The following is a 24,447-nucleotide window of genomic DNA, read 5'->3' as shown; positions in this document are numbered from 1 at the left end:
TTTTATTTTTGCATTCATGACATAAACATATTCCCTATATTTTTAATAATGAAATAAAAATATTATTTTTTAAGATGAATGCGGAAGAAAAACACCATTCCAAATGTGCTTTTAAAATTTTCAATTTAATTTTCATATTTTAATTTTATATATTTTTATATTTTATTTATAATATTTTAATAATGGAATAATTTCCAATAAACATTTTTTAAGAATTTTTAAATGTAATAATATTTAATTCATGGTAAAATTAAGAAGGTAAAGTTATTTCAAATACGACTATCCATCTCGGTATTTTCTGTAATTAACCTTGTCAAATTTCACTGGATAAAAAATAGGTTTCCCATTTCTGATTTCTGTGCATACAATGGATTTATAAATATAAATTTTTGAAAAAATTGTAAACATATGATGGCATGTCTTTACCTTCTTAATTCTACCATCGTATAATTAATTATAAAGAAATTTTCTATGATTTTTTTTCTTTAATATCATGCTAATTATTAAACACTTTTATATTTTGTTTTTATTTTTTACCAAACATTTGCTTTAAATATCTTACATTATTATTCGAAACATACAAAACATATCTGAAATATAAGAATTCTGCTAATTTTCCTTTTGAGAGACATAAATGCATTTGCAAAACAACAAAAACTGAACAAACAAAAAAACATTTTGCATACAATCAATACGGAAAAGATAATATTAAATGCAACAAAACAAGAAATAAATTTTATAGAAAATGTGAGGGGGAGATTTTTCAAAAGAAAAAAATTGACAAAACAATAGAAGTGGGAGAAATGTGGATAGAGGGCGTTGTAATATTAATATGGTAAAAAAGGGATACATTACAGGACACGAAATTTAAAAGATTATGAGAGGTATATACAATTTTTTTTGCAAGAATTCAAGAAAAGCTCTAATTGCGGATATTTACCTAAATATATTTTTGTTTTAAATATTTTTTCAAAGACTTTTAGAGCTTTAATTTTGGATATTCATGTCCAAGGACTGTCAGAGCTTTAATCGTGAACCTCTAAATATATATTTTTAAGAAATACTAATGTAATAATCTTGCTTCCTTTAATAAATTTTATTCAATAATTTTTAATAGCTTCTTTTGTGGAATTTTTAAGAAATATTTTTTTTCCTGGGGAAACCAAAACAATATTTGTGGATTTTTAAAAATATATTTTCAGGGAAGTTCAAGATTTAAATCTGGAATTCCTTAATCAATGTATTGTTTAGGATTTTCAGAGATATTATTTCCAAGGACACTCAGTGCAATAATCACCACTTTTTTTAAGAAAATATTTTGAAGAAATCAATTTAACAATTTTTATTCTAAAAATAAATATTTTCAATTATTCACAGAGCTTTTATTGTGGATAATCTAAGAAAATATTTCAAGGACTCTAAACGCTTTGACCGTATTTTTTGAGATTATGTGTTCAACGGTTCTCAGAGCTACAATCATACATTAAAAATATTTTAGGACTTTTAATAACCGTGAATTTCAAAAAAAATATATATTTTTTTAGGGAATGTCAAAGCTGTAATAAGAAAACATTTCCAAGGAGGCTCAGAGCTAAAATATTGTTTTTTAATAAAATAGTATTATAGTGGATTTTTTTAAGGAAATATTTCTAAGGATTCTCGGGAAATATTTTCAAGATCTCTAAGGTTAAGCTGTAATCGGGGATTTTTGAATAAAAAAATTTCAAGAGCTTTCAAGGCTGTAATAGGAGATTATAAAAGAATATATATTCAAGAGTTCTTAGGGCTATAATATGGATATAAGAGACTTTCAAAACCATAATTGTGGATTTAAAAAAAATATTTTGAAGTAATATCAGGTCTATAACCGTGGATTTGAAAAATTATATATATTTAAGGTCGCTGAGGTATAATTGTGTATTTTTTAAGTAAATTATCTCTCAGACCTTATTTTCAAGGATCCTGATTGCTGTTTTTTTCAACCTCCATCCGAGCTTCAAAAACGTTCTAAATTTTCAATTCAAATTCAAATTTTAAAGAGTGTTTTTTTTTTTCAAGGACTATCTAAGCTTTATTCGTTGATTTTCAGAGTAATCTTTAAAGATTATTTTTAGTAACATTTTTAAGGCTCTCAGAGCTCAAGAGTGGATTTATAAGAATATTTTTCATTCGGAATTTTTTTTTCAATTTTGGATTTTCTAAATATTTTTTTCTTGTCGTGGTTTTTTGTTGAAATAGTTGCTAAATATTACTACAGACGGACTGTGGAATTTTCCACAAATCATTTGTTTGGTACAAGGATGAATCCTTATTGAAATTGATGATAATGGGTAAAAATTTAGGTATATCTTCGTCCGGCTTGACTTTTATAGTTCACTAAATGCGTAATATTCGTCCAACTAGGATGGAAGCTGGAACATGCGCACAAATTGGGTTTAGAAGCAAAATTTTGTGGAAATCGTGCTTCAGATATTGCTATAGCTCCCGTATTCGTAATATGCATTCCACAACAATGATATTTGGTACCAGATACCCATATAACTTAGAAATACTTCTGCCAAATTTTATGGAGATCGGTTCAGATTGGGATATAGCTCTCATATATATCTTCGCCCGATTTAAATTGACCGCCATATATGGAAAATTCGTCCGAATAGAAGCAAGTGCTTCAAATTTGGTTAAAATCGGTTCAGATATTGCTATAGCTCCCATATATACGATTCGGTGTGTAAGTCCCTCACCTTCGCAATATGCACACCAAAACAGTGATATTTGGTACCAGATATTTCATACAGCTCAGAAATACTTCCGGCAAATTTTAGCGAAATCAGCTCAGATTTGGTTATAGCTCCCATATATATCTTCGACCGATTTCACATTTATTGTGCGCCAGATAGTCAAAATCAATCCAAATGAAGTGAATTTCGGCACTTCCAACCGAATTCTGTCTAGAAGCAAATGCTTCAAAATTTGTTGAACTCGGATCAGATATAGCTATAGCTCCCATACAAATGTTTCATTCCATTTTGGTGTTCGATTCGCTCATATTCTTTATATGCACTCCACAACAATGATTGTTGGTTCCAGATATCAGACATGTCACAGAAATAACTCTCTTAAATTTTCTAAAGATCAGTTCAGATGTGGATATACCTCCCAAATATATATCCGTCCGATTTCAATTTAAATAAAAAAGTTAATTGATTGGAATGATCCACTTCATATAAATTCCCAATATAAACGATTATTTGTTACGGGTAGTTCTGCTAAATATGCACATTGTGTACATTGTAGGGTATCATATAGTCGGCACCGCCCGACTTTTGACTTTTCTTTACTGGTTGCCATTGTAGATTGTTTTCAGGGTCAAATTATTTAGGAAAAAAATTAAATCAATCTAGAGAATTTTTTTGAAGACTACCTTTCAAGCTATTTTTTAGGAATATGTTTTATTGAGCTATCACTTTTTTGATTTTTATGATTTATTTATTTATTTATCTATTTAAAGACTATATCTAAAATATATTTAAAGGAATTGTCATTATTTCAAAATTTTTCGGGGAAAAAACCATAATCCTGGATTGTTATGTTTTTTAAGTAAAAAACATAACAATCCAGGATTATCATTAAAAATATTACAACGCCCTCTAGCGGGAACAGTGGGTAAGGGAATATGGGATACAATGACAACTAAAAAACACATGTAAGAAGAAGAAATTCTAATGAAGAGTTGTCTTTAAACAAAACTAAAAATACAAAAAATTTATGTAAGAAAAAACAAAAAACGAGGGTGGAGGAAAACACAATGCTTAAGAAAAATAAAACATACGATCGGAGTTTTCGTTTTCAAGACAATTTTCAAATAAATGATTTTTTTTTGCAAATAAATAACCTAACAGAAATTCATACGAATGCATGATTGCATACATTTACACATACACACTTACCTTGCAAGTAATGAGCCGGCTGTAATCCATACGCCTGCAATTGTTGGAATATTTGCATTTGGGCAGCGGCTGCCGAATTTGGTAACATGCCATCGGCTGTGGTCAGATAGGGCGAGACCGGTTGTGTGGCACTGGTGGGTGTGGGTACAAACATGCTAGCCGTCGATGTGGGTATGAGTGCGGCTCCGGCTGAAGCTCCGCCAGCGGCCGCCGCAGAAACGGGTAAGGAGGCAGGAGCCGCTGAGATGGTAGCCAATGAGGCAATGGGCCGCGGTGCCGTTGCCACAGACACAGCGGCGGCCACTGGTGTGGCTGAGACCAATTGTGTGGCTGAACTGAGGGCAGGTGTTGCCGGTGCAGCAGCTGTCAGAGCACCGAGCACAGCCCGTGGTGCTGCTGCGGTCGGTGTGGTTAGGGCCGTTATGCCGCACAAACCCACCTGCAGTTGTTGCAGTTTCTTTTGGTCCTTTTCCTTTTGTGTATCGGCAAATTTTACCACCAACGGTGCCGAGCATCCTTCCATGGTTTGGCTATGATGTAAAGCCTAGAAGTTAAGAGAAGATGTGGGAAATTTTAGTAAAACAATGCGGAAGTGTGAGAGTGTGGTGTATGTGTGTGAAAGATATTTTGGTTTACACATAGTAAAGTCTTGGGAGATTTATTTATCCATATTTAATGTGATATAATTGTAAAATCTCCGGGGGTGAGCATTGTGGGGTAGAGGGGTGAACTCGGTTTCTTACAGCAATTTAAATAAATACACAAATGAGGATAATTTTTATCACATTTCTGAAGAAAAACAATTCAACTAAATCTGTCTATAAGAGAACTTTTTGGCTCTCTATTTGCAGAGTACTTCTAATATGACTTTTTAAAAAGATTTCGACCTAAATTTTATTTTTTTTAAAGCTACAGGAATATTTCCATCTACAGTTGTCGTTCCTTTTTATACAATACTAGCAAGTGCCGCCTACTTCATCAGCGAAAAGTTCATCTTAAATTTTGGGATTCCCTCCAACAGTTAGTGTGAAATCACTTTGGTACTTATGTTATCATAACGTCATACATCGTACTAAATTCTCCGACTATCAAGGTTTAATATATTATTAAAGTCTTGCCATTTTCGGAAATAATAATAGGTCAGTTTTTACCTTTTACAACAAAAAGTCTTCAAAATCTTTAATTTTGAAGCTCATCGAGGGGGATTTTAGTAAAACAATTTCACAATGGACCCACATTCACTTTTCTTTTCAAAACTATTTCAACGTCTCCATACGTAAGCCCTAGAAATCAACAGTGACTTCAATATCAAATTTCGGCATTCCAGCTTCATTCCTTCATCCAATACCAAATTTAGTATAATTTAGTTATTTTTGTAAAGTTAAAGTGCGCATTTTCAAAACAAGCTCCATATCTAAAACTCAGATTCCAAAAATAGCCTTAATATCAAATTTTAGGATTTTAACTCTTTAATTTTCCCTATTACCAAATTTAGTACCATTTAGTCCAATTATAGTACTCATATCCAAAACCAGCTTCTTCTCTCAACCACAGACACCAACAGTGACATCTATATCAAATTTCAGGATTCCAGGTCTATTCCATCACCTAACAACAAATTTAGTACTATTTAGTACTTCTCGTACAAATATAGTGCATATTTCCAAAACCACCTTCATATCTCAATCACAGATACCAACGAAGACCATAATATCAAATTTCGGGGTTCCAGCTCTATTCATTCACCTAATACAAAATTTAGTACTATCTAGTACTTTTCGTAAATTATAGTACGGAATTTCCAAAATCGCTTCCATATCTCAACCTCAGATACCAACAAAGACCTCATATCAATTTTGAGAATTCCAGCCACTTCCCTTCACCCAAAACCAAATTTAGTACCACTTAGTACTTTTTGAACAATTATAGTACACATACCCAAAATCACCTCCAGATCTTAAACACAGACACCAACATTGACATCTATATCTAATTTCAGGATTTTAGCTCTATTCCTTCACCCAATACCAAATGTAGTACTATTTAGTACGTTTTGTAGCATTATAGTACACGTTTGCAAAAACATTACCAAATCTCAATTTCAGACTCCAACTGACTCCTCAGTATAAAATTTTGGGATTGCAACTCTATTTCTTTAACCAATACCAAATTTGGTACGATTTAGTACTTTTCGTATAATTATAGTACACTTTTTCAAAACCACCTCCATATCTCAATTCCAAATACAAAGAGAGACGTCAATGCCAAATTGGAGGATTCCAGCCCTATCCCATCGCTCTCAATATATATAGTACCATTTAGTACTCTTCACATGAACAACAACTCTTATACCAAATTTCAAGCTCTATCTGTTCACACAATACCGAATTGTACCAAATATAGTACTAATTTGTACTTTTCGTGCACTTATAGTACACTTTTTCCACAACCAACCTCAATATCACAATTCCAAATACCAACAGAGATCTCAATATCAAATTTAAGGATTCCAGCCCTAAGCCTTCCAAACAAACAAATATAGTACCATTTAGTACTTTTCGTACAATTATAGTACACATTTCCGAAACCACTTCATGCGTGCAGGCTACACATGAACAGTGACCCTAATATCAAATTTCAGATTTCAATTAATATTTTTTCATCCAATACCAAATTGTGCCAAATATAGGACTATTTAGTACTTTTCGTAAACATATTTTAAACCACCAATTTTTCACAAACCTACCATCAACAGAGACCCCAAAGCATCATTACACATTTAATAATGTTCGATCACTAAGTTCACATTTTCAATACAACCTCCAATTGTCAATTTCAGAAACAAAGAGAGATTTTAATATCAAATTTGAGGGTTTCAGCCCCATCCCTTCACCCAATACCAAATTTTGTACTACTAAGTACTTTTCTTACAAATAAAGGAAGCCTTTTTAATCTGAATATCAAATTTGAGGATTTCAGTACCATCCCTTCACTCCGAAAAAATACGGTACCATTTATTACTTTTCGTAACATTAAAGTACACATTTCCAAAACAACCTTCATGCGTGCAGGCTTACTTTACTTTAGTACAGATCGCACATTTAGAACACAAATTCCAAAACCACTCTCATATGTCAATTTCTGAAACCAACAGAGATCGCAATATTAAATTTTAGGATTCCAGCCCTTTCCCTTCACCCCATACCAAATGTAGTACCGTTTAGTACTTTTCCTACAAATATGGTACACATTTCCGAAACCACCATCATATGCCCAGTCTTCACATGAATAGCGACTCTCATACGAAATTTGAGATTTGAAGCACTATCTTTTCACCCCATACCAAATTGTACCAAATATTGTACTATTTAGTACTTTTCGTTCACTGGTAGTACACATTTCCCAAACCACCTCTTTATAACAAACCTGCAACCAAGAGGGATCCCAGAACAACATGTAAAATTCTAGCTCATCCGTTCACCCTAAAGCAAATGGTGCCAAATTTAGTACCATTTAGTACAGTTCGCACATTTAGTACTTAAATTCCAAAACCGCCTCTATATCTCAATTCCACAGACCTGAATATCAAATTTTAAGTTTCCCGCCCAGCCCCATTTCTTAAACCACTTCTAAATTTAGTACCATTTAGTACTATTCGTACAAAAATGTAACGAATTTCGAAACCAACGCCATATCTCAAACACAGACGCCATTAGTATTCTAAATATGGAATTCCGAAATTTTATCTCTATCCCTTCATCCAATACCAAATTTTGGTACTTTTCGTACAATATCCAAAACCACCTTCATATATCAAACTTATTGTCGAACCTTGATTCTCATACCAAAATTTAAAGTTGTTAGCTCTATCCGTTCAAATATTACCAAATGGTAGCAAATGTTGTACATTTAAGTACTTTTCGTACCCTTCCAAAATCCCTTTTGTACATCCATTGACCCTCATTTCAAATTTAAGAGCTCTAGCTCTATTGGTTAGTCAAATACAAAGGCTACAATATTTAGTACTTTTTGCACCGTTCTAGTACGAATTTCCAAAAACCTAGCCTTATCTTACACCTTCGGACCAACAGTGATCCTCAGCCAAAATTTCATGGTTCAAGCTTCAGCCATTTCGTGTGGGCGTTGATGAATCCTTAAGACAGTCAGTCAGTCAGAAGGAAGTCCTATACGGTTAGAAGATCATTTTTCTGCAATGAATCATTATAAGAAGTGCTCTCTATAGAGGATCATTACAAAGTGATCTACGTACGAAGACCTCTAAGACCTCCTGCTTATAGAAGACCTCTAGATGGTCTCCTTTTTAAAGAAGACTTCTTAAAGTCCGCCAACTGTAAAAAAACTCTGGCAAGTCTTCAAAGAAGGCTTTGAGAATGGCATGATTTTATAAAAGACCCCCAAAAGGGGTTTCTGTCTTTTTTCACAGAAGGCTTCCGGAAGATTTTCATTGAAAATCGGCGTCCTCTTCCATATGATCTCTGGAGATATCAAGGGGTTCCATCGTAATAAAAAAAACATCCTTCGTTTCTGCTCTCCCCAAAAGAATATGCCTTCATTTCTAATTGGAAACCCCTGCATTTTTTCTTCTCAAAGTTAGCACCACAACCACCCCCCACCTCCAGCTATAAATCACCATCACCCATGAACCAAGCTATGTAGGGTAACAATATTTTTGTTTTTGTTTCACCGGAAATTTGTAATTTTCCTTGTTTCCTGTGCAATCTTACACAACCATTTTGTGGTTGACTATTTCCGCTGTAACCACAATGCATTTACAGATTCATTCACAACGACAGAAGACACATATACACACATATACATAGACAGAAAACTATTGAGAGGACATGGCATAGCAATGTATGAATGTTTTGCTTTGTGTGTGTGTTGGTGTTATGTATTCAAGGATTCTTAAGTTAAGATCTCATGTTGGCTAAAAGTCGCCCTCTCTCACTCTTTGCAACTGCAATGTAACTGCTAATGGTAATTGTTGCTGTTGTTATTACTGTTGTCATTCAGGAAATCTATACCAGCATAACGACAACAACACCAATCCGTTTAGAGGAAAATGCTCTTTAATATTGCATAAATAAAACCTTTTGTATGACACTTGACAAAGATTAGGAGAAAACGTTTCGGTTGCTACAAATGGCAGTTATTAATTTCATTTTAATGTGAGATAAGTAACCACAGGAATATAGCCAAAAAGGAAACTCAAAGGTTTACACAAACTTAAGGATTTCTGAGGTATTTAAGGGATCGTTTCCCTATCTTTGGGAAACATAGAAAAACCACACTGTGAAGTCGTGTATGTCAGTTTCGTTTTTCTAGGGAAATGTTTCAATTGACCTCAGCGGGCTAAGAATGAGAATTTCTAGAAACAAATTTTCAATTGAGTCAGCGACAAAATCCGATTTTTTTTCAAAAATTAGAGAATTCTAGTAGATTTTGAAAGTTGAGCTAAAAATAGCAATTACTTGTATCGGTGTTCTGAAAGTTTACATCGCAAAGAAACCTTGATATAGGAGGCAAGTTCCCTCCTCTTCAAAATTTTTTGAAGTTTTCTGATTAATATTCCGTGGAATCCTTGTATTCTAGGTATATAGTGTCTTCAGAAATACTGCAGATATATATACGAGGAATATTTTGGTGGATAATTTTAACCCTCAAGTGAGCCATATTTTCAATAAAGAACCAAAAAGACCACTATTTTATCTTCTTGGTTTTTTTTTTGAAAATATGGCTAAAAACTCCCTGTAAAAAGGATCATAGAGAGTCAAAATACTCTACAAAATTATTTGCCATAAAATTTTACAATAGATCCTAGAAGACGCCAAGAGTCTAAATCTTACCTAAACACCTCGAATTCATATACAGCGTTAGGTGAAAAAACTGCAACCAACTTCAGACTGCTGTCATTACTAAGCCACTCGTCCGACAGCTGTTAAAATTATTCTAGTGACAGCTCATTACATTCTTTACAAGCGTACAAAAGCATTTTGGTGAGAATTTTCCACAAAACAAGTTATTCGTGATGGAATTCAAGCGGGATAGTGTAATTTCTTTATATTTGGCTGGAAAACCACAAGTGGCTATCGTTAGAGCACTCCAGCATTTAAATGTGAAAATGTGAATAAATCTTCTGTGTCTCGTACGATCGCTCTTTACCATGATACTGATAGCGTAGCCCGACGTCAAGGAAGTGGACGGAAGAAAACAGCAAGATCAGCAGAAATGGTTCGAAAAGCAAAGAAGCGACTTCATCGAAACCCGCGTTGCAGTGGCCGAAAAATGCGTCGTGAGTTGAAAATATCGCAATATTCCATTCGTCAAATATTGAAAAATGAGCTCGGGGTAAACCCATTGAAATTCAAAAAAAGTGCAAGAACTTACACCGCAACAGAAAGAAAATAGACTCAAAAGAGATAAAGAGTTGCTTCGCTTGGCCAAAAGTTGTGAACTACCGAATTTGGTTTTGTCCGATGAGAAAACATTTGTGGTTCAACAGTTTGTAAGCAAACAAAATGATCGTGTTTACTTGCCAAAGAAGTCAGCTGAAAATGTGCACCTTCCGTTGGCCACCAGAAGTCAAGCGCCAGCCATGGTGATGGTGTGGGTCGCCATAACAGCCGATGGTCGCTCTCCGCTTGTATTACTCGACCGTGGCATCAGAATAAATGCCGAATATTATCGCGAAAATATTCTGAAGTGTGTATTAAAGCAGACTTTGGGCATTTCAACAGGACCATTGCACTCAGCACGCGCCACCCAAGAATGGTTACAAAATGCGGTTCCTCGCTTCATTTCCAGCGCACAATGGCCACCAAAACCTCTGGATACCAATCCTTTGGACTATTGTGTCTAAAGTATTTTGGAAAGCAAGGTTGGCACTAAAAAATATCGATCACCTCAAGCAAGCACTTCGCCGGGAATGGGCCAAAATACCGTAGAGCAACATTCGGGCAGCGTGTGATGGTTTCATTGGCCGTTTGGAGGCCATAATTCGTGCCAAAAGTGATCAATTCGAACAAATCTGAACTTATTCTTAAATTTGATGCTATTTCCGACATTTTTTTCTTTCATTCATTAAAAATTTAAAAATATGTAGAAATTATGGCGTTTGACTTTACTGCAGATTTTTCTCACACGTACATCATTTTTTGTTTTTATGGAAATGTTTAAATTTGGATTAGCCTGGCTAAGATTGGGAGTTTCTATAGAAACATCTTCAATTGAGTCAGCAACAACATTCGATTTTTTCAATAATTACAGGAGAACTCTAGCAGGTTTTGAAATTTAAGTTAAAAATATTATCGGCGTTTTGAAAGTATACATTGCAAAGCAGCCTTAATAAAATAGTGAAGTTCCCACCCTTCCACATGTTTTTTTGAAAAATTTTCTTTGAAGTCCTTTCATTTAAGGTATATAGTGTCTTCGGAAATATTGAAGATAAATATATGAGGAATATTTTGGTGGACAATTTTAATCCTCAAGCGAGGCAAAATAGGGGTCTTTTTGGTCCTTTTTTGAAAATATGATTAAAAAATATATTTAAACGGGATCGTAGCAAGTCAAGATATTCTATAAAATTATTTGTCATTAAATTCTAAAAGAAGGTCGTAGAAGACGTCAAGAGTCTAAATATTAACTAAACGTCAGGAATTCAAATATATGAAAGAGACACTTTAGGGTTAAAATCGTTTTTAAAAATCTCCGACAAAGTAACACTTTAGAAGGATAATGTCAAAGACAAAATTATTCTGCATCAAATTTCACTATAAGTCACTAATAAAAGGTAATCTCTAGTTCTATTAGTTACCAATAAAATATTTGAATCAATATTGTCCAAAAACGATATATTCCCTAACTTTTTTTTATCAATTTTTCCTTGGCGTCTGAATGTAACATAAAATTTCGTTTTAGGCAAAATGTATAAAAGGAAGAATTATTCTCCATAAAATTTCACTAAAACTCTCAAAATAAACCGTATAGCTAGCTGTAATAGTTTTTAAGAAAATTACATTCGAAATATATGTATTACAAGCGACTGACATTTTTACTCTTCATTTAACACGTTTCCATTCTAAGCCAAAATCTCTTTTAATTCTTAACTTTTTGGGGACAGTGATAAAGGAAGATATATTCTAGATCAAATTTAAATATAAGTTTTTGAATAAAATAAATCTGTATAATTAATATTTATCATAAAAATGTCATACATTTCACTTTGTAAAATATTTTTTTTTTTAATATATTTTTTGATCACTTCACATTGGTCTTTTTTCTTGTTGAGGCCTGAAGGCAACATAAAATTTCGTTTAAGGCAGAAAGATTTAAAAAAGAACTATTCTGCACGAAATTTCACAATAAATCTCAGACTAAACTTTATATCTAGGTAAAATAGTTTTTGAGAAAATTGCATTCGAAAATTATAGATTACAAGCGAAAATTATGTGCTGCCTTTTTTACTCTTCATTTACACGTTTCAATGCTGAGCAAAAATCTCTCTTAATTCTTCACTTTTTTAAGGAAATTGTTAAAGGGAGAAATGTTCTAGATCAAATTTTAATATAAGTCTCTGAATAAAAGAATTTATATAATTCAAATATCCTATAAAAATATCATTCGTTTTAGTTCATAAAATAATTTTTTTATTTTCGAAAAATTTATTTTTGACAACTTTACGTTGGTCTTTTTTCGAGTTGATGTCTGAATGTAACATAAAATTTAGTTTTAGGCAAAAAGTGTCAAACGAAGAGTTATTCTACATAAATCTCAGAATAAACCGTATAGCTGGCTGCAATAATTTTTAAGAAAATTACATTAGAAATTTATTTATTACAAGCGACTGACCTTTTTACTCTTCGTTTAACACGTTTCCATTCTAAGCCAAAATCTGTTTTAATTCTTAAGTTTTTGGGGACAGTGTCAAAGGAAGATATATTCCAATATAAGTCTCTGAATAAAATACATGCGTATATTTAATATATATCATAAAAAAATCTTCCATTTAGGCTTATAAAATATTTTTTTTTATTTTCGATAAAATTATTTTTTGATCAGCCTTTCTTCAAGTAGACGCCTGAAATCAACATAAAATTTCGTTTTGGACAAAAACTGTCAAAAGATGGAACATTCTACACAAAATTTCACTATAAATCTTAAAGAAACTATATAGTTATCTACAATAGTTTTTAAGAAAAATATATTCAAAATGTATACGATTTCCATTCTAAGCCAAAATCTCTCATAATTTTTCACTTTTTTGGAAAAGTGTCAAAGAAAGATATATTCTAGATCAAATTTCAATATGAGTCTCTAAATAAAAGACATTCTTATAATTAATATATATATAATGAAAAAAATATCATTTATTTTAATTTATAAAATAATTTCTTTTATTTCCGACAAAGTTATTTTTTGATCACTTAACATTGGTCTTTTTCGAGTTGACGCCTGAAAGTAACATAAAATTTGGTTTTAGGCAGAAAGAGTCAAAAGAAGAAATATTCTACACAAAGTTTCAGTTTAAATCTCAGACAAAACTATATATCTAGGTGAAATAGTTTTTGAAAAAATTTGCATTTGAACATTGCATTTAATATCTACTGTAGTTTCTACTGCTAATTTAACATGTTTCAATTCTGAGCCAAAATCTCGCCGTATACTTCCTTTTTTGGAGAAAGTGTTAAAGGAAGAAATGTTCTTCATGAAATTTCATCCTTAGTGTCTGAACAAGAGAAATGTGTATATTTAATGTGTACCATAAAAAAATATAATTTATTTTGATTTATAAAAACTTATTTTATTTTCGATCAATGTTTTCAGACCTTTCTACGAATTGATGTCTGGATGTAACATAAAATTTCATTTAAGGCTGAAAGTGTAAAAAGAAGAAATATTCTTCATAAAATGTCACTAGGAATCTCAGAATAAATCATACAACTAGCTGTTATAGTTTTCGGGAAAACTACATTCGAAATGAAAACAATACAAATGAAAATCATGTGTTTACGTTTTTTATTGCCAATCGAACACGTTTTCATTTTAGGTCAAAATCTGCCCCAATACTTAATTTTTTATGGAAAGTATTAAAGAAAGAAATATTCCGAATCAAATTTCATTATGAGTCCCTGAACAAAAGAAGTTCGTGTAAACAATATATACCATAAAAATAGCTCTGTTAATAATGGCCCAAGAACACGAAAATATTTCCTAATACCTTTAATAAGTTTGCACTGCTACATATGTAGCATATCCAAATCTAAAGCATACTTTTAGGCTGTTCAAAAAATTTGTATTTATTTTTCAAGAAATTTTCAATTGGAAAGCATTTTAAATTTTCTGGGTTATCATATGGTAATATAACCACGTCCTTTATTATCTTTTTTTGGGGCCAATAAAAATGTCACATATTAACGTGTTTTGGAATTATTTCGGATTTTCTTATATTTGTTCGTCGTTTTTTTTTCTCCGGCTCTCTGAGGTCATGAATAAAACGTTCTCCATTTAACTGCACATACACTTTCCAAAAAATATATATATATGGCCAAAGGCAACATAAACTCGTTAACATTGTGGCCATAAAACAAATGGCTACAAATTTTTGCTAAGAAAGAAAAATAGGCTATAAATTTAGCAAATATCCTGCAACGAAGCCATGCAACGAATTTGTCGTATTAACAGCAAGCAGAAACACAAGAGAACAAGTGCCTTTATTATGCAGATGCAGAATATGACTAACTGCCTATTTCGTGTGGGTCCCTCCCAAAAAATAGCTTTGGCCATGGAAGACGGCCGAGATATTAGTGAGTATGGAGAAGAAAAAAAAATATATTAAAGGTATCGGGCACACTTAAAGATTGTATATTGAAAATTTAGGACAGACCCGTTTTGAACCTTTATAGAATGCCAAAATTGTCAAAAGCTGAGAAGATGGAATGCCACACATATACAAACATAATATCCATATTTTTCCGTTTGTCTCCATTACCCGATATATGTGAAATGCTTAGAAATAATGCATCACACATCCCCATACATACATATGTATGACTGTATGACAGTTGTTTGGCATGTGGTAATTGCCCATGATGGATGCAAATGTGAAAATCACGTTTCCAAAAAGAAATGAAACGAAAAATCACACAAAGATGCAACAAGAAACGCCTCTCAAAATGACGTGAGCAATTTGCTTTGGCAGAGCGCAAAAAAAAAAACAGAAACTTTGCATCTTGAATTGCTGCAACGAATTGAGATTATGTGATATATATGAAAGGGTTGGAATTTGGGTGAAAGAAAAAAGATTCATTAATTTTAAAAATTTTTAAAGAATATTTTTTCCAAGGACCAACAAACGTGGATTTTTAAAGAATATTTTTTCCAAGGACCAATAAACGTGGATTTTTAAATAATATTTTTTCAAGGACCAATAGACGTGGATTTCTAAATAATATTTTTTTCCAAGGACCAATAAACGTGGATTTTTAAAGAATATTTTTTCCAAGGACCAACAATCGTGGATTTTTAAAGAATATTTTTTCCAAGGACCAATAAACGTGGATTTTTAAAGAATATTTTTTCCAAGGACCAATAAACGTGGATTTTTAAAGAATTTTTTTTCCAAGGACCAATAAACGTGGATTTTTAAAGAATTTTTTTTCCAAGGACCAATAAACTTGGATTTTTAAAGAATATTTTTTCCAAGGACCAATAAACGTGGATTTTTAAAGAATATTTTTTCCAAGGACCAATAAACGTGGATTTTTAAAGAATATTTTTTCCAAGGACCAATAAACGTGGATTTTTAAAGAATATTTTTTCCAAGGACCAATAAACGTGGATTTTTAAAGAATATTTTTTCCAAGGACCAATAAACGTGGATTTTTAAAGAATATTTTTTCCAAGGACCAATAAACGTGGATTTTTAAAGAATATTTTTTCCAAGGACCAATAAACGTGGATTTTTAAAGAATATTTTTTCCAAGGACCAATAAACGTGGATTTTTAAAGAATATTTTTTCCAAGGACCAATAAACGTGGATTTTTAAAGAATATTTTTTCCAAGGACCAATAAACGTGGATTTTTAAAGAATATTTTTTCCAAGGACCAATAAACGTGGATTTTTAAAGAATATTTTTTCCAAGGACCAATAAACGTGGATTTTTAAAGAATATTTTTTCCAAGGACCAATAAACGTGGATTTTTAAAGAATATTTTTTCCAAGGACCAATAAACGTGGATTTTTAAAGAATATTTTTTCCAAGGACCAATAAACGTGGATTTTTAAAGAATATTTTTTCCAAGGACCAATAAACGTGGATTTTTAAAGAATATTTTTTCCAAGGACCAATAAACGTGGATTTTTAAAGAATATTTTTTCCAAGGACCAATAAACGTGGATTTTTAAAGAATATTTTTTCCAAGGACCAATAAACGTGGATTTTTAAAGGACCAAAAAGGCATAAAACTTGGATTTTTAAAGAATATTTTTTCAAGGACTAATAAACGTGGATTTTTAAAGGACCAAAAAGACATAAAACGTGGTTTTTTAAAGAATATTTTTTCCAAGGAATAACAGGATATTAAACGAGGATTTTTAAAGAATATTTTTTCCAATGAATAACAGGATATAAAACGTGGATTTTTAAAGAATATTTTTTCCAATGAATAACAGGATATAAAACGTGGATTTTTAAAGAATATTTTTTTCAAGGACCAACAGGACATAAAACGTGGATTTCATTTATATACCCTACACCACATAGTGGTAAGGGTATTATTGCGCATTTGTTTGTAACAGGGAGAAGGAAGCGAGATTGACCCATAGTTACTTTTGAGGATCTTCATAGAATCACCTTCTGAGTCGATTAATGCATGCAGTCCGTCCGACTGTCAATGTATTTTTGTGAACAAAATGTTGGTCGCATTTATCATCCTATTGAGATGAAATTGGCTCAAGGACGAACCCTATTGAAATTGGTGATAATCGGATCAGATTTAGATACAGCTCCCATATATCTTCAACCGATTTCGGGTTAAAGTGCACCATATGGTCAATATCAGTCCTGAATTTTGGTACATCCGACCGAATTTTGTATACAAGGAAGTATATCGAATTCGGTGAAAATCGGTTCAGATATAGCTATACCTTCCATATATGTTTCATCCGATTTGGTGTTTAAGTTCCCCATATGCGTAATATGCATTCCTCAAGAATGATTTTCAGATGTCAGATACAGTCTAGAAATACCTCTGCCAAATTCTATCAAGATCGGTTCAAATTTGGATATAGCTCCCATATATATCTTCAACCGATTTCGGGTTAATTGTGCACCAAATGACCAATATCAAAATCAAAATCAGTTCAGATATAGCTATAACTCCCATATATATGTTTCATCCGATTTGGTGTTAAAGTCCCTCAAATTCGTAATATCCATTCTACAACAATGATATTTGTTACCAGATTTAGGAAATACGACATCGGCTAAGACTTTTATATAGCTCCTAAATATCCTTTATCCGAATTCATGTAGATTGTGCTAATAATGGCTAATATGAGCCCAAATGGGGACGTATGTTTCCATGAAAATATGGCTAACAAGTAAGCAAAGGCTACAGTCGAGCGGGGCCGACCGTTGAATACCCTACAACACTATAATAAACCATACAGTTTATATGGGCGAGATACTCGAAAGAATTCCACAAGATGTTGTGACAAATAATAAAAGAAAACCATCAGGTTCCGTTCTCTAATTTTCGAATAATAGAAACTTGAACTAATTTGCTCATTTCCAATTTATAAGTAGATGTTGCACGTAAATGGTCTTCCTAGATCTGGAACCAATATTTCCCAAAGACCTATAATCTCTCAGAAGTGGCAAAAGATTAACATTTATTATTGGTTTTTGACTGAAACGCATCTATATGAGATACAGACATTTGGCTATATTCTTCAACGAAATCATCGTTAACGAAATAGTCAGAAGTGCGTCTTTCCTGTATTCCATCCAAAACTGCTTGGCTTTTGTAATGTCCGGTAACCCCCATTCAAATGTGCGTGAGGATCGGGCGATAATTACGACCTGCAGAAAATCTTGCAGTTTTTTGGTCCATTTCAACCCCTAAATATATGGTGATCATCTCCAAAAAGAGTAGGTTTCTATTCTGACCCTCATCTTATCCCCATGCAAAATTTCGTAAGGATCGGGCCATAAATAAGATCTGTATATGATATCCTGATATCTCAACTACTTAGTTTTGTTAGCTATAGAAATATTACCAAATGTTTAATTCAAAATGAAAATATGCCAAAAATATGACAAAATTGAAAAAATATGAGACAATTTTACAAAATCAATATTTTCATCTTTAGAGAGATATCTTTATGCGATTTTTTTAGATGTTTTTCTTTCCTGCCAAGAGGCCATTCTGAATTAATGAGAACTGTCGAAATCAGTTCAGCCGTTCTCGACATATAAGAGATTTTTCAAGCATATCTTCTTTGATAAACATATATATCGCACATATTTTGCTATATATCAGTTTTGTTGGATGTTAACATCAATGTAAAGATCAGAAGTAACCTTGTCATGGCTTTGTGATTTCGCCGGGATTTAAAATATTCGCGGTTTAATAAAAAATTTTGAATTTTTTCAACACAAAAGATATGGTCTATTTTACCCGCTAAATATTATCCGATGACCAACCAAATTGGTAGGCTTCTTCCCCGCCCTAAACTCTAGCTACATGCGAAATTCCGCGTCGATTGGTCTATAATTGCGGCCTGTATAGCTACTGCAAAATCCGACATTTTTTCAGTATTTGGTCCATTTCAACCCCTAAACATTTGGCGATCATCTCCAAAAGAAATAGGGTTCTTTTCTGACCCTAGTCCCATCTCCATTCTAAATTTCGTGAAGATCGGGCCATAATTGCGACCTGTAGAGTGATTACAAATTAACATGGACAGGCGGACAGACGGACGGACATACATAGCTAGATCGACTCAACTCGGCGATCTAGGAAGATCCATATATACTTTCCTATGTGGGAAATCAATATTTCGAGATGTTACATAATTTTTGGCCCAATCAAACTTATAATACCCCCAACACATAGTGTTGTAGGGTATAAAAACTCACACTGAATGGGATCCTAGCTATTTAAAATATTTCACAAAATTATTTGTCATAAAATTCTACTATTGATTTTAGAAGACATCAAGAGTCTATATCATACCTGAACGCCAGAAATTCATATAGATTAAAAATAGATTTTAGGGTTAAAGCCGTATTTTGTTCGAGTTTGGGCAAAAATTTCCAACAAAGCATCATTTTAGAAGGATGACGCCAAATATAGAAATATTGTCATCAAATTATTTGATTTAAATATATTTTTCCAAATATCAGTTGCTTGGAGCATTTATTTATTTCTTTTTAATTTTTTTTATACAATAACTTTTTTCCTCGAGTGTATAAAAACCCCAAACAAAACAAATAAACCTCTTTCTTCCTTCCAGAAAAAAAAATTGAATTATGTACTCCATACTTACTTTAATTGCACCAATTGCATGCTGTTTGGTATCGAATGTTACAAAAGCACATCCTTTGCTTTGGCCATTTTGATCCCTGAGCACCGTGCATTCCTCGATGGTGCCGTGTCCTGTGAACAATTGCCTCACATCGGCTTCATTGTATTTTTTGTTCAGCATGCCGACGAAAAGTTTGCGTTCTGCAAAAGAGAGAGAGAAGAGAAAAAAGAAAACGCATAAGTGAAAGGCAAATAATTAACACACTGAAATACAAAGAAAAGCAAATGAATGAAAGAAATGTTTTTCCAATAATAAATGGCAGCTCCTTTGTAGAGCAAAGAAAATTGAGCTGAAATAAATGAAATACAAGCCATTACTTATTGAGTTAAGTGGTAGAATTTGAGGGTGTGAGGGGGAGAGGGGAGTCAAATTTGAGAAAAGAGCAGGTGGGAATGAATACCGGAAATTTTACATAACCGGAAAAACTTTAGAAACATACAAAGAAAAAGCTGTGAAAAATTGTATAAAAATGTTGCAAATTGCAAATTATTTTTGCAACTGAGAAAGCTACTCAGAGAGAGGTGAAGATGATGCAAAAGTGGTATAAACGACCACAAAACACTTTACACCAGGGTCGATCAAAATGAGATCAGACAAAAATGAATGTTTATGAGAAAAAGAGAATGTTCATTGTGCGGCAAATTAAATTTTTTTTAGTAATGATGGGGAAAATCCATCATAGTATGAAAATAGAGAAAAAAGGAAGACACGTGTATCGGCGTTTTAAAAGTCTACATCGCAAAGCAACCTAAATTAAGAGGGCAAGTTCTCCCCTCTACCACATTTGTAGAAATTTTCGGATTAAGATTTCTTGGAATCCGTTGATTTTAGGAATATAGTTTCTTCGGCAATATTGCAAATAAAAATGTGGGAAATATTTTGGTAAAATATGTTAACCCTCATGCGTGACAACAATGGGGTCTTTTTGGTCTTTCTTTTAAAAAATTGTTAAAAACTACCTTTCAACGGGATCGTAGCAAATTACAATATTCAACAGAATTATTTGCCATAAAATTCTACTATAGGTCCTGGAAGACATCAAGGGTCTAAATCTTACCCAAACGCCAGAATTTCAAATACATTTAAAATATCAAGGACCAATATCGTAGATTAAAAAAAAAAATACATATTTTGGAAAATTATCGTGAATTTAAAAAAATGTGTAGGGTTTAAAAAAATGTAGGGTTAGATAATCGTTTATTTTCAAAAATTATTTTCTTCGGCATCAATAACAATGTGCGGCAACATCTAAGTATTTCAATAATTAAGGGGAAAATTCAGCAGATTATGAAAGTAGACCTAAAAAAGATGTTTATCTAGCCTAAATAGAAAACGTAGCCATCTTCCAAATCATTGGAAATTTTCGGATTAAATTTTTTTGGAATCCGTGAATTTTAGGTATACAGGGTGTTTTTTTTTTAATTTTATTCAATGAAAGCAAAAAATATCGGAAATAGCATCAAATTTTAGAATGAGTTTAGATTTGTTCGAATTAGTCACCTTTGGCACGAATTATGGCCTTCAAACGGCCAATGAAACCGTCACACGCTGCCGAATGTTGATCGGCGGTATTTTGGCCTATTTCCGGCGATGCGCTTGCTTGAGGTGATCGACACTCTGGTATTTTTTAGTGCCAACTTTGCTTTCCAAAATACTCCAGACACAATGGTCCAACGGATTGGTATCCGGAGATTTTGGTAGCCATTGTGCGCTGGAAATGAAGAGAGGAACCTCATTTTGTAACCATTCTTGGATGTGCTGTGTTCTGTTGGATTGTCCAAGGTCTGCGGCCAAAATGTTTGGGTGACCAAGGCTTTAATACACCCTCCAAAATATTTTCGCGATAATATTCGGATTTTATTCTGATGCCATGGTCGATTAATACGAGCGGAGAACGACCATTGGCTGTTATGGCGGCCTACACCATCACCATGGCCGGCGCTTGAGTTCTGGTGGGCAACGTAAGGTGCACATTTTCAGCTGACCTCTTTGGCAAATAAATACGATCATTTTGTTTGTTTACAAACTGCTGGACAACGAATGTTTTCTCATCGCAGAAAACCAAATTCGGCAGTTCAACACTTTTGGCCAAGCGCAGCAACTCTTTAGCTCTCTTGAGTCTATCTTTTTTCTGTTGCGGTGTAAGTTCCTTCACTTTTTGGAATTTCAATGGCTTTACCCCGAGCTAATTTTTTAATATTTACGGAATGGAATATTGCGATATGTTCAGCTCATTTTTCGGCAACTGCGACGCGGGTTTCGATCAATTCGCTTCTTTACTTTTCGAACCATTTCTGCTGATGTTGCTGTTTTCTTCCGTCCACTTCCACCACCTTGACGTCGGTATGTATGAGATGGTAGGTCGGATGATACGAGACCCAAAAGTTTTATTCAGGAGTGCTCTAACGATAGCCACTTGTGGTTTTCCAGCCAAATATAAAGAAATCACAATATCACGCTTGAATTCCATCACGAATAACTTCTTGTCCGAAAAATTCTCACCAAAATGCCTTGGTACGCTTGTAAATAATATAATGAGCTGTCATTGTAATAATTTTAACAGCTGTCGGAAGAGTGGCTTAGAATAACAGCAGTCTGAAGTTGCTTGTAGTTTTATCATCCCACCCTGTATTGTTGAAGTCTCTGAAGGACGAGTGCCTTAGAAATAAAAGCAGTCTCAAGTTGGTTGCAATTTTTTCATCTCACCCTGTATATATTGGTGCTATACCGAAATCTGAACCGATCTCGATAAAGTTTCGCAAAGGTATTTCTCAGTTTTATTTGATATATTTCCTCGAATATCGTTGTTATGGAAGGCATATGCCTGTGAAGGACATATATAAAAAATCGGATGAACAATATATATATATATGTATGGGACTTATGGCTATATACGAACCGATTTCGATCAAATTTAGCAAACTTATTTTCGGGCTTAATTTGGTGGAATGGTATGGGTCTCGTTTCTTTTGCCTGTTACAAACAAATGCACAAAGTCATAATACCCTGACCACCTTGTGATCAAGGATATGAAAAGTCGAGCCCTTATAAAAAATTATCAAAAAAGTGTCATGAAATTAAAAACTAATCTGGGAATTAAAAAGTGTTCTACGAACCAAAGATGCCAATTTAAATCCAAATCGATCCGTCAACAAATGATCTTTATTTTCGACCAAACTATACCGACTAATAAGAAAAATTTAATCTTTGATAACATTTCTGGAAATTTTGTTTCTCTTCTGAACCAAATCAAAAAACTGTCTGATGTAGGGTATCCATTTCCCTCACATACACACACATCTTCAGAAATCTCCATATCTTTATACCCTACAACACCATGTGTTGGGGGTATTATAAGTTTGATTGGGCCAGAATTTATGTAACACCTCGAAATATTGATTTCCCATATAGGAAAGTATATATGGATCTTCCTAGCTCGCCGAGCTGAGTCGATCTAGCTATGTATGTCCGTCCGTCCGTCTGTCCGTCTGTCCGTCTGTCCATGTTAATTTGTAATCACTCTACAGGTCGCAATTATGGCCCGATCTTCACGAAATTTAGAATGGAGGTGGGGCTTGGGTCAGAATAGAACCCTATTTCTTTTGGAGATGATCGCATAATATTTAGGGGTTGAAATGGACCAAATACTAAAAAAATGTCGGATTTTGGAGTAGCTATACAGGTCGCAATTATAGACCAATCGACGCGGAATTTCGCATGTAGCTAGAGTTTAGGGCGGGGAAGAAGCCTACCAATTTGGGTGGTCATCGGATAATATTTAGCGGGTAAAATATACCATATCTTTTGTGCTGAAAAAATTCAAAATTTTTCAATAAACCGCGAATATTTTAAATACCGGCGAAATCACAAAGCCATGACAAGGTTACTTCTGACCTTTACATTGATGTTAACATCCAACAAAACGGATATATAGCGAAATATGTGCGATATATATGTTTATCAAAGAAGATATGCTTGAAAGATCTCTTATATGTCGAGAACGGCTGAACTGATTTCGACAGTTCTCATTAATTCAGAATGGCCTCTTGGCAGGAAAGAAAAAACGTCTAAAAAAATCGCATAAAAATATCTCTATGAAGATGAAAATATTGATTTTTTAAAATTTTCTCATATTTTTTCAATTTTGTCATATTTTTGGCATATTTTCATTTTGAATTAAACATTTGGTAATATTTCTACAGCTAACAAAACTAAGTAGTTAGGATATCAGGATATCATATACAGATCGCATTTATGGCCCGATCCTTACGAAATTTTGCATGGGGATAAGATGAGGGTCAGAATAGAAGCCTACTCTTTTTGGAGATGATCGCCATATATTTAGAGGTTGAAATGGACCAAAAAACTGCAAAATTGTCAGCAGGTCGTAATTATCAACCGATCCTCACGCACATTTGGATGGGGGTTACCGGACATTGCAAAAGCCAAGCAGTTTTGGATGGCCATCCAAAAGTATTCAATGTGGGAAATAGTTTGCCAACTTTTGTAGACAAAATACGAAAATGTCCATTCCAGTGACTTTTTGGAGAATTCACAAATACAGGAAAGACGCATTTCTGACTATTTCGTTAACGCTGATTTCGTTGAAGAATATAGTCAAATGGCTGTATCTCATATAGATGTGTTTCAGTCAAAAACCAATAATAAATGTTAATCTTTTGTCACTTCTGAGAGATTATAGGTCTTTGGGAAATATTGGTTCCAGATCTAGGAAGACCATTTACGTGCAACATCTACCAATAAATTGGAAATGAGCAAATTAGTTTAAGTTGCTATTATTCGAAAATTAGAGAACGAAACCTGATGGTTTTCTTTATTATTTGGCACAATATCTTGTGGAATTCTTTCGAGTATCTCGCCTATATAAA

General features: G+C 33.2%; 1 protein-coding gene across 5 annotated transcripts in view; it reads right to left on the bottom strand.

Annotated features, from left to right (window-relative positions):
• The window catches only part of LOC101894539 (CUGBP Elav-like family member 2), a 382,563-nt gene that overhangs the window by 36,572 nt on the left and 321,544 nt on the right, over positions 1–24,447 (bottom strand). For all 5 annotated transcript variants that reach the window (XM_059124771.1, XM_059124770.1, XM_059124768.1 and 2 more), the window contains exons 5-6: positions 19,520–19,698; positions 3,948–4,491 (exon numbers count right to left, since the gene is read on the bottom strand). In XM_059124771.1, the coding sequence (XP_058980754.1) occupies positions 3,948–4,491; positions 19,520–19,698 (723 nt within the window). The remainder of the gene's footprint in view (positions 1–3,947; positions 4,492–19,519; positions 19,699–24,447) is intronic.

Source organism: Musca domestica, unplaced genomic scaffold (genome assembly GCF_030504385.1).
Source record: "Musca domestica strain aabys unplaced genomic scaffold, Musca_domestica.polishedcontigs.V.1.1 3, whole genome shotgun sequence".
Lineage (NCBI taxonomy): Eukaryota > Metazoa > Arthropoda > Insecta > Diptera > Muscidae > Musca > Musca domestica.
The sequence above is the reverse complement of the archived record's forward strand: the minus strand, read 5'-3'. Positions and strand labels throughout refer to the sequence as shown.